Raw genomic sequence first — 13,887 nt, forward strand, 5'->3', positions numbered from 1 at the left:
CGCTACGCGAGTAACTACCTATAGTTTTTTACGTGTAATCTTTGACATAGAAACGTTAATGATGTATAGGACTACATTTTTACCTACTAAGCATTGAATAAAGATCCAAATTGTTTATTCAATGCTGGTCGGAGCATGTGCAACCCTTAGATCATACATACATATACCTATGATCTAAGGTGCAACCCCTATTCTTAAGTATGTGAACAAACCAATAAGTAAAATGACCCTTCAAATTACTATCGACCCATTCCATATGAAATCAACAAGTTTGAATAAAAAAGTGGACAGCGCGATTAAAAGTTGTATGTACCTACCTATTCAGCCTCACTGGTCCTCGGCCCTCTTAAGCCTTGAGGGTGATGCAAATAAACAACTCCATCCCAAAGAACCCTCGGATCAACGATCGTCGTCTTTGCCTCTCATTGCCCTCCCTGAGTCCCTGCATCACCTTCAGGTCAAGTTCACCCTCTAACTCTAACTCTCTAAGGATAATTCACCGACCTCCATATACATGGGTGCCTATAGTATACTCATAGGTATTGCAGAGTTATTACAGCAAATCCACTAATAACCCCGATATCTAGTAGCTTAACAACCCTACGATTTGAATGCGAATCCCACGAGGAAGGAAAAAAAATCTGATATTTTCATCAAATATACCTATACAGATTATACATTCATAACACTGCATTATCTTTGACGCCCCGATTAGCAGAATAATTATTGCATTTATTTGAAAAATCCATCCACAAGAACAGTTTGGCCACACGCAACAAACCCTCTTGCGGCATCGGGTAAACTAGCTAATTTCTGAATATCGTTATAAGAAATTACATAATTACCTAAAGTTTACCACGATATTCGACATAAATTTAACGACCCTTTAAAATTCCTAAAAAGATCGTCACTGCAAAATTATTAAGGGACCTTATTACTTATTAACTTCGCACGCGGGAACATCCTGATTGTCTTACACCCTCGAGCTGGGTTGGTAGGTAGGTATTGTTCAGCGGAGGTTACCCAGAGGACCCTCTCTAACGACACGAGAGGACATAGAACCCAATTAATATACGAATATACAGGTTGTAAGATAACTAAATTCGATCGTCGCAACCAACACATACACACATTGGATGTCACTTGTGAAATTCCCATTCAAATCCTCATAACGAGATACGTGCAGTGCAGTGCAAATCGAAACAAACCCAATTTCGAAATCACAACTATGGGTGAATCGTTAGATAGAAAAGCTTCTTATTTAAAAGTTCAATCCACCTTAAGGCGATTAACACGCCATTAGTTTTCGACCAACGTGCCGAACGAAAAGTTAACGGAACAAGAAGGAATGGAAGTGCCTTATTACACCATATTAGTCCTGCGCGCGCTAGCGTGAAAGAAAGCCGACAAACGGCATTAGTTAAACTTTAATAAAACCAGCGAATCCCAAGTAGGTATACCTTTATCTATAAAATTCAAAAAAATAAATCCAAATTTAAAGCTACCGGTACAGTGTTGCAAAAAAAGTAATAAATCTGAATTTTAATTATTGTTGTGTACCTATAGATATTGCTAGAAACATAAAAAATTTAAGCTAAGAAAAGCGACAGAACCTTCCGCATATGAAACTATACCTATCCCTACTATTGCTGCTGGCAGCTACGAAAACTTTCTATTTTTTCAATTTACAAAACAAGAATTTTGAAGTTAAAAGAACTTCCCAATACCTATACAAAAAGAATTGTATGCTACCATGACGATGAATTTTGGATTACAAGCAGCGCAGCTCTTAGCTACTTGTCATAGCAATACTTAAACCTTGTGTGTGCTGGAGACAATCCCACGAATTAGGTATTAAAAACTCCAGCTTGCAACGGACCACAGGTAATTATATTTTAAGTCCTCGACTAATGTTCCTATGCTTTTTTGTGAAAAGAAGATTCCAGGTTTTAAATTGTTTTGTATCAAAAACACATGTGCCGAATCGCACTTATCAGATCGATTTAATTTGCTAACAAATGTGGGACGAATTGAATTTATCCATAGGTACGTTTACAATCGGATTTGAAGGTTTTATCTATGATTATGTAACTAAAAACCATTTGTTTTGAACAATTTTCAAATTTATCAATTTTCATTTTTTTTCATATAAATTCTATAGGATAATGATAGTTACGTCACATCAATCTTTAATGTGCAATAGGATAGGAGGGTTGACACAGAATCCACAGTCACCATTTTGTTGCTAATTGATGCGTAAAAAATACCTACGAGTAAAGTAAATAAATACCTTTTGTAGTTACTTTTACTTAATGCTGTGTTTCTTTTTAAATAACGAATAATGATGCAGTATTGCAGTTGCCTAAAGTTAGAATACTCTTAGTATAGTTTCTATAATCAGTAAATATTGGAAAACGTACTCTGAAATATTGATAGTGATTAGTGAACTTAAATGGCCAATGAGGAATTTTGAATCAGTGTTTTATCATTGGATATACAATCGTATGCCTGTTATAGGTTAAAAATTATATACCTATTTTAATTATCTAACACGCCTTGCAGGAACACTTGTGCCTGGGATATTGATAGGGAGCAGCCAATAGAGAATTTTAAATGTGTTTTATTTTAAAGAAATGTATATAATATATTCGTTCGGTATTTCCATTGGCTGATGCCTTTACCGAAACCAACATTTCACTTTACTAGTAGGTATATTGCCAATACCTATTCATTGTTTAGCAAAAATTGTGAACCGGTCATGTAATTTGATGTCGTCCGTACTCTTTGTCACATCTCACATGTATCCTATCCCCACGTTCCTCTCTGCGATTACAAAAAGCAAATTCATTTTCCCTATTTTCTAGATGTGCATTTCCTTTTTTTTTTCGATCGCATGTTTCGAATCGGCTCATACTGGTTCGGGCTAAGGCTAATGCTAAACAACGTTTTGCAGCAATACGGGTGCAGTCTTACACACTTATACCACAGATTTAAATATTTAAATCTGTGCTTATAAGATGTGTTTTTAATACCTATAGAGATTGGGAATTTCCGTATCTTACTTCGCACGATTCTATTCGTAAATAACGCTTTAAATATGTTAATTAATGTTTATTGGGACTACGAAAACACATGCCAGACACCAAAACTTGCATTATTACAATACACGCTCAAACCGAGTTCTGTAGACTGTCGACAAAGTCGCGTTTATAATAATATACCTAATATTTAATCCGAGATTTAATCTTTGATGGTCTTTAAAAATCTCCAAAAGATTTCTATTCACCAAGAGACTTTTAAGACCTTTAAACGTGAAACTATGAAGAGGTCTCTTAAGAGTTCTTAAGAGTCGCCTACAATCTCGAAAAGTCCCCAGGGCCTTTATTGTTTTTACCAGTTTTATAAAGTTCAAGGATCTTTAAGAGCCGACTCGCTGAATATTTCGTATAGTGCGTTCTCTCGTGTAGACACGTGTAGGTATAGGTACCGCTCAAAACTGACGGCATATTGCTTAAAGTTACTTTGTCGCATAGGTATCATTCTGCATATGATATGATGATATGATAACGTGAGTCGAGCAACCTCTACTACTATATTACCAAATGCAACCGTGTGCGTCATATTGGAGAACCAAAATTTGTGACGACTAAAAATGGATAATCATTTGTGTCAATGACGATTCTGCAGGTATATACAGGGTGACAATTTGAAAACTTACCACCCCTCATATATCTTAGTAAATAAACGAGATATTTAAAAAAATCAAAATCCGTTTCGGTAATTCGGAGGGGGAATCACAATGACATAGTTGGCAACGCACCCCCTCCAACCCCCTGCGCCCCAGCCACACCAACTTTTAAATCTTAAATAGTGACCCCCCATGTGTGATACGTCGTTGGAAAGCTCTGAAAAAATGCTTTCCAACCATACCAAATAGCATTACATTTAGGTTAGTAATGATCGTGCAAATCAAAAAATAAACATGGAAAATCGTATTTAACTTGAACTTCCAAAGCCGACTTGACAGCAACTCATTTTTGATCGCCAGTTATAATCTATTCTCAAACTCTTGTCGAACCTTTTCAAATGTTGGTTTTACAATATTTCGACATTCTTGAATTATTCTCTGTCTTAGTTCGTCTATGTTCGCCGGTTGCGTTTTAAATACGACAGATTTCAAATGTATCATATTAGTTTATTTTTTGATTTGCACGATAATTACTAACCTAAATGTAATGCTATAATGGTATGGTTGGAAAGCATTTTTTCAGAGCTTTCCAAAGACGTATCACACATGGGGGGTCACTATTTAAGATTTAAAAGTTGGGGTGGCTGGGGCGCAGGGGGTTGGAGGGGGTGCGTCGCCAACTAGTTCATTGTGATTCCCCCTCCAAATTACCGAAACGGATTTTGATTTTTTTAAATATCTCGTTTATTTACTAAGATATGGGGGGGTGGTAAGTTTTCAAATTGTCACCCTGTATACCTATATCAATTTTGTTAACAAAAAGGTCAAACTTGTTGGGCAGGGTAAAAAATCGACAGATTACTATGCTGGTCATTATTTAGTAATACCTAGGTATGTTTATCTGCTGCATTTAATGTAGTATTGTTTGTTGTTATATTTATCTGCTGCCCTTCGCCCATTAAATCTCAGCTTTGCTCGCTTATGCTGAGATATTATATTATATATAATTTTCAACTGAGTTATGTAATATGACGTCTCGTTTTGGTGTTATCGTATAGTAGGTCTAATAAATTGTTGCAGGATCAAAGTACATTGTCGTTTTGTGATTTCAAAAATTAGTGAACGGCTGAGATTTGTGCAGCTCAGCACTAATGATTTTGTAAAAAAGTTCCGAAAACGAAAATCTGAGCCATGACTGCCATAAGATGGAGATTGCTCATTACCGCTTGTGTTATAGCAATAGCCGCCTTTCTAATAGTAAAGTCTAACAAAAATAACGTTTGCACAACGTTTGAGGACTATTACTCGGATAGAGATAAAAATCCAAACTGCTACTATAATCCTGATCACGAATTAGAAGTTGTAAGTATTAATGCAACATGACCTAATACTGAGAGTGTTTTCCATACTCACCCACTGTAATATGCTTTCAGCCTGATATCGCAAGACGACATGGATATCCAATAGAAATCTATAACGTAACAACATCCGACGGTTATATACTAACGGTATTTCGTATTCCTCACGGACGATTGAGTAACAAAACTTCCAAAAAACCACTCTTTTTGCAACATGGCATAACATTAAATGCGGGTTCTTTTCTAATAATCGGAAAAAAATCCCTAGGTCTGTGTCTGTAATACATAAACATTATTTCTGTACCTACTAATGCTTGTAGGTTTTATGCTAGCCGATGCAGGGTACGATGTTTGGTTAGGGAATTTTAGAGGATCTAGATACTCAAACAATCATACCCACTTAGACCACCGAAGTGAGTCTTACTGGAATTTTAGTTTTCATGAAAATGGAGTGTTCGACTTAGACGCGCAAATAAACCTCATCAGCACAGTCACTAGGCGAAAAATTATTTATGTTGGATTTTCAATGGGCACTACGGCCGCCTACATTTACTTTAGCACCTATCCGGATCAAGATAAGCTGAAATTCTTCGTGGGATTAGCTCCCGTAACATATGTAGAAGATGTATGGGTGATGAAAGTTCTTTTGAGACCTTGGACATTAGTTGCCGTAAGTGCAGTTAAATTGAAAAAGCAAAATCATACTACCTATATCTGCTCCACAGGGTTTCGTGCAGCGTCTCACCCATGGTAGGATGTACCCGAGACCTTTCATGCCATTTTACTTATACAAACTGATCTGTTTTCCGTATCCATTTCAAATCAAGATGTGTCAAATGATTGATATGCTCATCATGGGGTTGAATTACGAGGAAAATGATCCCGTAAGAGTGATACCGCTATGATTTCTGTTCTACGGTAGTATTTTAGGAAACGTTACCTGTCTCTTTGCTATACAACTCTGATGCGGTTAGTGTAAACACTTTCTGGCATTTTTACCAACTAGTCCATGCCAATAAATTTCAATACTTCGACTATGGAGAGTCGGGCAATCTTGAAAAGTATAATAGGTCCACACCCCCATTGTATGATCTGTCGAAGGTAAATGTCGAAAATCACTTATTTTACGCGGAGAATGACAAACTGGCACCGGTTAAGGTAGGTACATGCAACGTTCTTTTGCCCTGGATAATGATACACTTTTTTTCCAGAATGTCAAAAGACTTTTCGGTGATTTACCGAAAACCCATATCCATAAGTTCTATCAGGTGAAAGACGAGCGTTTCAATCACATAGATTTCGTTTCTGGGAAAAATGCGGATCGCCTCGTGTACCGACCTGTAATAAATTTGCTGAACGCTATCAAAGAGGCAGAAAATCCGTAACAGTGCTGCATTTAGAAGGTGGAGGTAGGTACTAACATGTAGCGTATTATGTTGGAAATTTTTCAGCAGAATATGATTTAGTGGTGACAATTGGTACCTAGTAAGTAGATAAAGGAAGTGCGTCAGCAGCCATCCCAGGCATTCAATACACAACCCAAGTTTGGAAACACTAACCATCGGTGTCGATGGGTCAAATATATACGCACGCATGTGTATAGTGTTATGACGTCGGTCTCATGGGCAAAAGTTGTAGTTATAACCAAAATATGAAATTTGTAGAAATTGTATACAATTTGTATTAATAATGTAATGTAAGTAATGTATATTTTAGTCGTAATATCACATTAAATGCCTGCGACACGTCCAACTACAGCAAAAATAAGCAGTTTACAATAAAAAAAAAGTACAAAGTACAAACAGACAGAGAAATTCATATAAAACTAACTAACAATATTAAAAATAAAAATAAGTCAAGTTAAAATCACAAATTAAAAACAATAAGTGTACTGAGGTATTTCTCGATGGAGTAAAAGCAATATAGGTACGTTAAAAAATGACCGAAAGAATATCTTAACTTCCATGGTGTCGCAGTGAATATGTTATGTATGTATTTATTTATACAGGGTGACACTTTTAAAACTTTCAATGAGCGATATCGTTTTTTATATTAGAGGTATCACAAAATATGGCCAAAACCGTTTCGGTAGAATCAAGGGGGAAGCAAAATGGTCGTATAAAGAAGGAACCAACTTCAACCTCGTACCCCCCGCCACCCCCATGCCTAAATTTTGAATTGTGACATATCACTTGTGATACATCATTGGAAAAGCTCTTAAAAAATGCTTTTCAGAAATACCATACACTGGTGCATTTAAACTGCCCATTCACAATTTATGTAATAAAAATGAGTAATTTGAGTATTTGATGAATTTGTCAGTTTGAAATAAAAAAAAATTTCTTAGATCTAGTGATGCTTCGGAAAAACATTGACAGCAATTTTTAGTAAATAATAATTTTCTATTGCTTTATTTGTTGATCGGTTATTATTATTTTAGTCTCGTTTTTAGTATTTCTTGGCAAGAAAATTACAAATTTTGAATTTAACTAAAGATTTCATAATGGTGTACACGTTAGCCGAAAGAGTTGAAATTATTTTCATCTATGGTTCTGAAGCGCGATCTGCATTTAGAACAGCAGCTGTTTTTAATGCCCGACACCCAGAACGACGTGTCAGTCACACTTATGTTGCTTATGTTAGTGACTAAATTTGAAGAAACTGGGTCAGTGGAAAATAAGAAAAGAGACGGACCAAGAATAATGGATGAAGCTACTCAGATTGAAGTTTTAGGTCATTTTGGTGCAAACCCAACATCATCTATTCGAAAAGCAGCGACTATGACCGGACTTTCGCGAGAAACTGTACGACGAACTCTTAAGGTGCACAAATTCTACCCTTATAAGATGCAGATTGTACAGGAACTAACCGAAGACGACTCCGATCGAAGAATCCAATTTTGTGAAATAATGACCGAGAATATTCAAAATAATCCGGAACTGGTGAAAAACATTTGTTTTAGTGATGAATGTACATTCTTTTTAAATGGAAATGTGAACAAACATAACTGCCGGTATTGGGACGATAAAAATCCTCATCTTTTTCGCGAGGGGCATACTCAACGGCCCCAAAAAATTAACGTCTGGGCAGGTATCTTAGGTGATAGCATTATTGGTCCTCTGTTTATCGAAGGAAATTTAACTGGAGATACTTACCTAAACATGCTACAAAATACCGTCGAGCCTTTCATCACTCATGAAATAGAGAATCAAATAAATCCAATTGACGGAAACATGAATTTGATTGAAGAGATTTCATACATTTTCAACAAGATGGGGCTCCTCCTCATTATTCTGGCTGTTCGTGAATTTTTAGATGAGAAATTTCCGGGACAGTGGATAGGACGAAGAGGTCCTATAGAACAAAACGGTGAACATTTTATTAAATAAAAGTTGTTTATTTGCGGAGTTCAAATTTTAGTGTAATAAATTGTGAATGGGCAGTTTAAATGTACCAGTGTATGGTATTTCTGAAAAGCATTTTTTAAGAGCTTTCCAATGATGTATCACAAGTGATACGTCACAATTCAAAATTTAGGCATGGGGGTGGCGGGGGGTACGAGGTTGAAGTTGGTTCCTTCTTTATACGACCATTTTGCTTCCCCCTCGATTCTACCGAAACGGTTTTGGCCATTTTGTGATACCTCTAATATAAAAAACGATATCGCCCATTGAAAGTTTTAAAAGTGTCACCCTGTATATTATCCCTCTCTTGGATTTTTGCATGTAGCAGATTTCGCCACCGAACCAGCGAATTTTAAATAAGCAAACAAACTCTAGCAATAAATGCTCCTACGGTTGTTACATCTATGGGGTGTAATTTCACCCTAATATTCTTTTATTGTGGGTGATTTAATTTAGGCTCGATCAAACAAAAAACTAACCATTTACAGATGAAACAAATTTATTCGACATAAATCTATCAAATAAGCTGAAAGAAAAATAGGCACTCAGGGACAGAAAAACAAATACTACGCAACAATTGCAATCGATAGAACAAATTAATTAAATAGGTTAGGAAACGAAGATCAAAAAATCCCTCAATTCGGAAATAAATAGTGCTCTTTTAAGTTGTAGGATTGACCCTTAGAAATACCATAGCAAAAGCAAAATTTTGCAACGAACCTAAGAATTGGGTGCCAGAAACATTGTCCTCGTTTATGGAAATCTTGTTGTCGAAAGAAAGGGCCAAAAGGGAGGATAGAACAAAGATCAATAGCCATTTCTCATTCACTTACTGCTGCCAGTCGTTCTCGCATCACCCATTCAATTCACCGAAGATTTGGGTCACCTTTCAAATTTGGGATTTTCTGGAACATATGATGTCACCCAACTGAAAATATCAATACTCAATCATCCTGTGCAGGCTATTCCAAATTCACAAAATACGTATATATGACCAACTACAACACCTCGAAGGTTGATGAGTACAATACAGTCCACAGTCTAATCTTTTAACATGTAATAAAATTGAACAAATAATTGAAATACAAGGTGATTATTTAAACAAAATTAACAACTAATAATTCTGATACAAAACAAAATTGACCTCGAATTCAACTAATATGCTAGAATCTTGTGTCCAATCTGAAATTACAATCAACTTTTAACGTTCAAAATAATGGAAAGGCACATACAGGGTGTTACCATCGTTATTGCAGATGCAGAAGCCAAATAAAACGTCCGCATGGCGTAGTTTACCCAACAATGTTTGAAAATTTCTACTTTTAAGCCGAAAAATTTTCGGGTTTTGATGACTCATTCTTTTGCCTTCATTCTCATAACCAAAAGGGTATCTTTTTGCGAGTGCACATCTCAAAAATCATCAGATTAAAAAAAATGGTATCAAGTTGAAAGTTGGGATAGATAAAAAGGTAAAAGAGTCCTTGTGTGTGGACCACTTGGGAATCAATCTGACCCCTAAGGACCCGCTTTGCTTCTTCTCGGTTAGGAGGATGATGCGCGCTCGAGGAAAAGCACGTGTGATTAAACAGTGCCATTTTCAGAGTGAGGAAAGTAACTGTATATGAAACGAAAAATGTGCTAAACTCAGGCTCTTGTAGAGATATTGACGTGGTATCAGTATATACATCAGTAAATAAGCAAGATGGATATATCGATGCATAATCCCCAAAAAGTCCTTGTGGATTATAGTGAACAAAAACTTAATCCACTCAATTTCCTTAACTGCTGCCCTACCCGATTCTGTATAATTCATTCACCAATTACGTGTAATATCGTTGATAAGCGTAATTGAGATCATTAAATTGAAATCGGCGAACAATGTTTTCAATATTATGTGATGATTGAATCACAATTGATTTATACGCTGGTTGCGCTTTATAAAAAGAAACTCCATTCTGTTTTTTATTATTATTATTTTTGGGAAAAGGTGGGTAGGTAAGGCTTTATTTAAATACCAATAACCTTCAAATAAATTAGACAATATTTGATTAAAGTGCAGTGATCCCCAAAGTGACATCAGGGTCGATAGTACTTAACTCAATATTTTAAAAAATGCATTCAATGATTTAACCAATCATAAATAGGAAGTTGCAAGTATACGTACTTGATAGAGTAATCTAATTTGATACATTAAAGAATTGATTTTCATTATCGCTTTAGTCACTGAAATTAATTTTAAACGATTCTTTGCATTTAATTTATTATACAGTGCTTTAGGCCCCACCCAACAAAATGTTATCTTAACAAGGGCAGATACAGTGGTTTTTCCTTGATTTTATCTACAATCACTTGACGTTACAGAAAAGGGATGTGCATGTTCAAAAGCCAAAATTCGACCACGTTCACGTCAGCATCCTTTAAGTGATCTAAGTTGTATCCCCCACATCGAACATTGTACAGATTTCTGTTCAAATTCAAAATATTTTAGATTGCAAATGGTACATAGTGGTCATGCATGCCTTTTCATCTTCAAGACGGGGAGCAAAAGCTCTTTCAGTTCGAACCTCAGCCGCTGGTTTGGAATATTTTATTGGCAATTTAGGGAAAGTAATATGGATTAAAAGCGGTTGAAACTCCTACAAGAGCAAATTGGCCTTAAATGTGTTGCCAAAGGATATTCTGTTAATTTTATTGAAAAAGGTCAACTGTTACTCTCCAATCACTGGGGCAAACTAAAAGCAACAAAAATGAACATAATTCAAACACAATCCAGCACCTTTTATGTCCCCTTTGACTCCACCTGTTTCCAAAGAACGAGTTTCAATTGATATGGGCGATACTTTAAGTATTTGTTTAATTTTTGTTGTATAATTTGAGACTTAAATTGCAGGTTACGTTTGTTGCGAACCAAACTAGTCGCACACTTGCAGGTGACCCCGGCGGAAATTACATTTGTTCGACAAGGATCTTCTGCAGGTAAATTAAAGATGCTCAGTATACGGATATTAGACCGTTATCTAATACAAACCGTTATAAAACATACTGGTATTTTTACGTAAAAAATACTAAACCCGAGTTCTAGACAAATTCTCCCATTCATAATTTGGAAGTTGTTAAATAATTTATATGAGATCAACTGAAGAATGCACTGCTGAAGGCACTTCAATCAATCCCATTAAGGAGCGTAACGACGTACTCTTAATAAAATTCGCAACATTCGCCTTGTGTTAAATATTAACAACGTGGAAAGATGCGCAAAATATCCAGACGAAATCCCACTCAGCGAATACGTCAAACTCGTTTTACCAAATTCGGAAGAACCACTTGTAAATCGGTGTTACTGCCTTTGTTCTCTATTAGAAGGAGTTTGGGGAACTGGCCTCCTTGTACAATTTCTACGTCCGTTAAATATAAAAAAACTTACCTTTTTTTCGTAAACGAGTTCTTGCAAATTTTCAAATTAGACGCGCAAAGATATCCAATACGTGGGTGAATAATTGCGCCGGAACGTATCTTACACTGTAATTTAAATTATTAATCACTAAAATTTTGAAATACTGCACAATTTTGAGACGTCAAAATTTGGACATTTGTAATTTAGTAATAAAATTCTAGTTAGTGTATTTTCCGCAGCTCACAATACACGGCATTTCGAAGGTGAGTATAGCTGTCGGTTTTTTCTGAAAGCAAAAATGTCCTAATGTTGCGGTTTTCAATAGATTTGGTTTGTAGCTCGAAATTATCTACTTAGTTACGCAGACATTAATTTTTCATATACGACACTGCAATGTTTATAGTTACATACCTGTACCACATACTGTCTGTGCCTGTACAAAAGACCAATTTACTTGTTATCACATAATTTCCACCATTACGGTTGCTATATACGGCTAAAAATAAAGACCTCTAGGTTTTTATGTCATGCTCACCCTCAAAGTTTCATCGAAATTTGAAACTACCCTTAATCAAATTTCGAAACCGTCACATGGGGTTGAATCTCGAGGCTGACCCGGAAGAGACTACTCTTTCTGAGGAGAAGGCACCCCCATATGGTAAATATGTGTTCATTGGTAATTTTGGTAGTTAATCTTTATACCAAAAACAATATTTTTAAATTTTGAATTCACATAAAAGTACGGTTTTGATTAGAAGTAATGTCTCTCGATTACCTACCTCAAGTGTAGCACATAATGAACGTACCAGATCTTCTGTGAGTTCTGAGCTTGTTTTCCAAATGAGGAAAGTCCCTAAGAATGAAATTGAACTAGATCACGGAGGAACTAACATGTTAGTACTGTTTCTACATCTACAATTGAGGTATCTGAGAGAGAACATTACTTCTGACTACGACTCTATATTCAGGAACAATATGAACTCAACTTTAGGCCGGAGACAACGTCTAACCAACCAGATAGGTGTTTGGTAGTTCTGAATACTCTCCAATAGAGCCTTTCCCGGTGCATCCGTTGGAAGTTTTAAGGAACGAGAGTGGTTTCTAATTTATTCATAACGGTTCAGTGGCGAATTATCAATGATGCACAATATTCTATAGCCTATAGGAGCTCAGAGAGGTGGAGAAGCCCTAAATGTACTTTCCCTACATTAATAGCCGTTTGAACTAAAAAATGTAATATAATTTTTCTTAATTGTAGCTCAAAATCTATGGGAACCCTTGCGATGATCCTAGCTTTAAACTACCATGGAGAAAATACCAACCTCTCCTCCTCTTCATTACATTCATATGAATATCTACTGATTTGTGCTGTTTTTTTTTTTTGAAAACGTAACGTGATTTATTTATTTACAATTAATTAACAATAATGCATTATATTTTTTGAATGCTCTTAAATTAAGCTTTCCAGAAATATGGGGGAGACTGTGGCTGAAAGTAACAGATTTTAAATTATTACCAATAACTCCAAAAATACTAAGAAATGCAGTTCCCGTAATCCACAACCGCGCATAATGTGTACTCCCGTTACTTTCAGCTCCAGCTCCCTTAACATATGCCCCGTGTGGCCCTCGAAACCCAAAATCTTCCTTAAGTCATGACCTCTGTCACTGTACACCAAATTTGAGCTTCATATATTATATGCGTTCTAAATAATAATTTGTACACAATCATCAGCTTCTTAAATTGACATCTATTTCATATTTGTATACTTAGGCATCGTAACAATAATGAAACGTTTATTGGTGTTAGACGAATGTGTGGCTCAGTTCGACTACGGTTCTAAAGTCCCTGGTCTGAATCCGGCCTCGGACATGTATATCTGTAAGTTTATAGCGGGTTGGATTGGTAAAGTAACCTTGGTTGAAACTCCGCCCTCTTAAAAAAAGGTCAAATAAAATAAAATAAATAAATTCAAGCATAATAGGAAATTAACGAAAATTTAGGATCAATTTACCAATTACGGCGTATTCGCTTTACACTGAC

At 35.9% G+C, this 13,887-nt stretch overlaps 2 protein-coding genes across 8 annotated transcripts in view; one reads left to right on the forward strand and one right to left on the reverse strand.

The window, feature by feature from the left end:
* Positions 1–12,020, reverse strand: part of LOC116167779 (tubulin-specific chaperone cofactor E-like protein) — a 35,948-nt gene extending 23,928 nt beyond the window's left edge. The window contains exon 1 of the mRNA XM_031483292.1: positions 11,875–12,020. The gene's annotated coding sequence lies outside the window, so the exon portion shown is untranslated. The remainder of the gene's footprint in view (positions 1–11,874) is intronic.
* Positions 1,397–6,811, forward strand: LOC116167780 (gastric triacylglycerol lipase-like). 7 transcript variants are annotated; one of them, XM_031483294.1, is made up of 9 exons: positions 2,715–3,477; positions 3,534–3,687; positions 4,769–5,050; positions 5,122–5,314; positions 5,367–5,716; positions 5,772–5,930; positions 5,977–6,204; positions 6,258–6,449; positions 6,501–6,811. In XM_031483294.1, exons 3-8 carry the CDS (start codon positions 4,880–4,882, stop codon positions 6,429–6,431), a joined length of 1,275 nt encoding a protein of 424 aa, XP_031339154.1. In that variant the 5' UTR covers positions 2,715–3,477; positions 3,534–3,687; positions 4,769–4,879; the 3' UTR covers positions 6,432–6,449; positions 6,501–6,811. The 7 variants fall into 7 exon arrangements, with proteins under 7 accessions (XP_031339156.1, XP_031339159.1, XP_031339158.1 ...); XM_031483296.1 differs by lacking the exons at positions 2,715–3,477; positions 3,534–3,687 and adding an exon at positions 1,397–1,450; XM_031483299.1 differs by having other exon boundaries at positions 2,713–3,687; positions 6,258–6,455; positions 6,513–6,811.
* Positions 12,021–13,887: the final 1,867 nt, after the last annotated feature.

Source organism: Photinus pyralis, unplaced genomic scaffold, assembly GCF_008802855.1.
Source record: "Photinus pyralis isolate 1611_PpyrPB1 unplaced genomic scaffold, Ppyr1.3 Ppyr1.4_LG4, whole genome shotgun sequence".
NCBI classification, from domain to species: Eukaryota; Metazoa; Arthropoda; class Insecta; order Coleoptera; family Lampyridae; genus Photinus; species Photinus pyralis.

Excerpts from the sequence above, each read along its gene's own strand:
- LOC116167780 (XM_031483296.1), top strand. The coding sequence starts at position 4,880 with ATGACTGCCATAAGATGGAGATTGCTCATTACCGCTTGTGTTATAGCA. Across the intron at positions 5,931-5,976 it reads ATTACGAGGAAAATGATCCC|GAAACGTTACCTGTCTCTTT; the intron begins GTAAGAGTGATA and ends GTAGTATTTTAG. Across the intron at positions 6,205-6,257 it reads ACAAACTGGCACCGGTTAAG|AATGTCAAAAGACTTTTCGG; the intron begins GTAGGTACATGC and ends CTTTTTTTCCAG.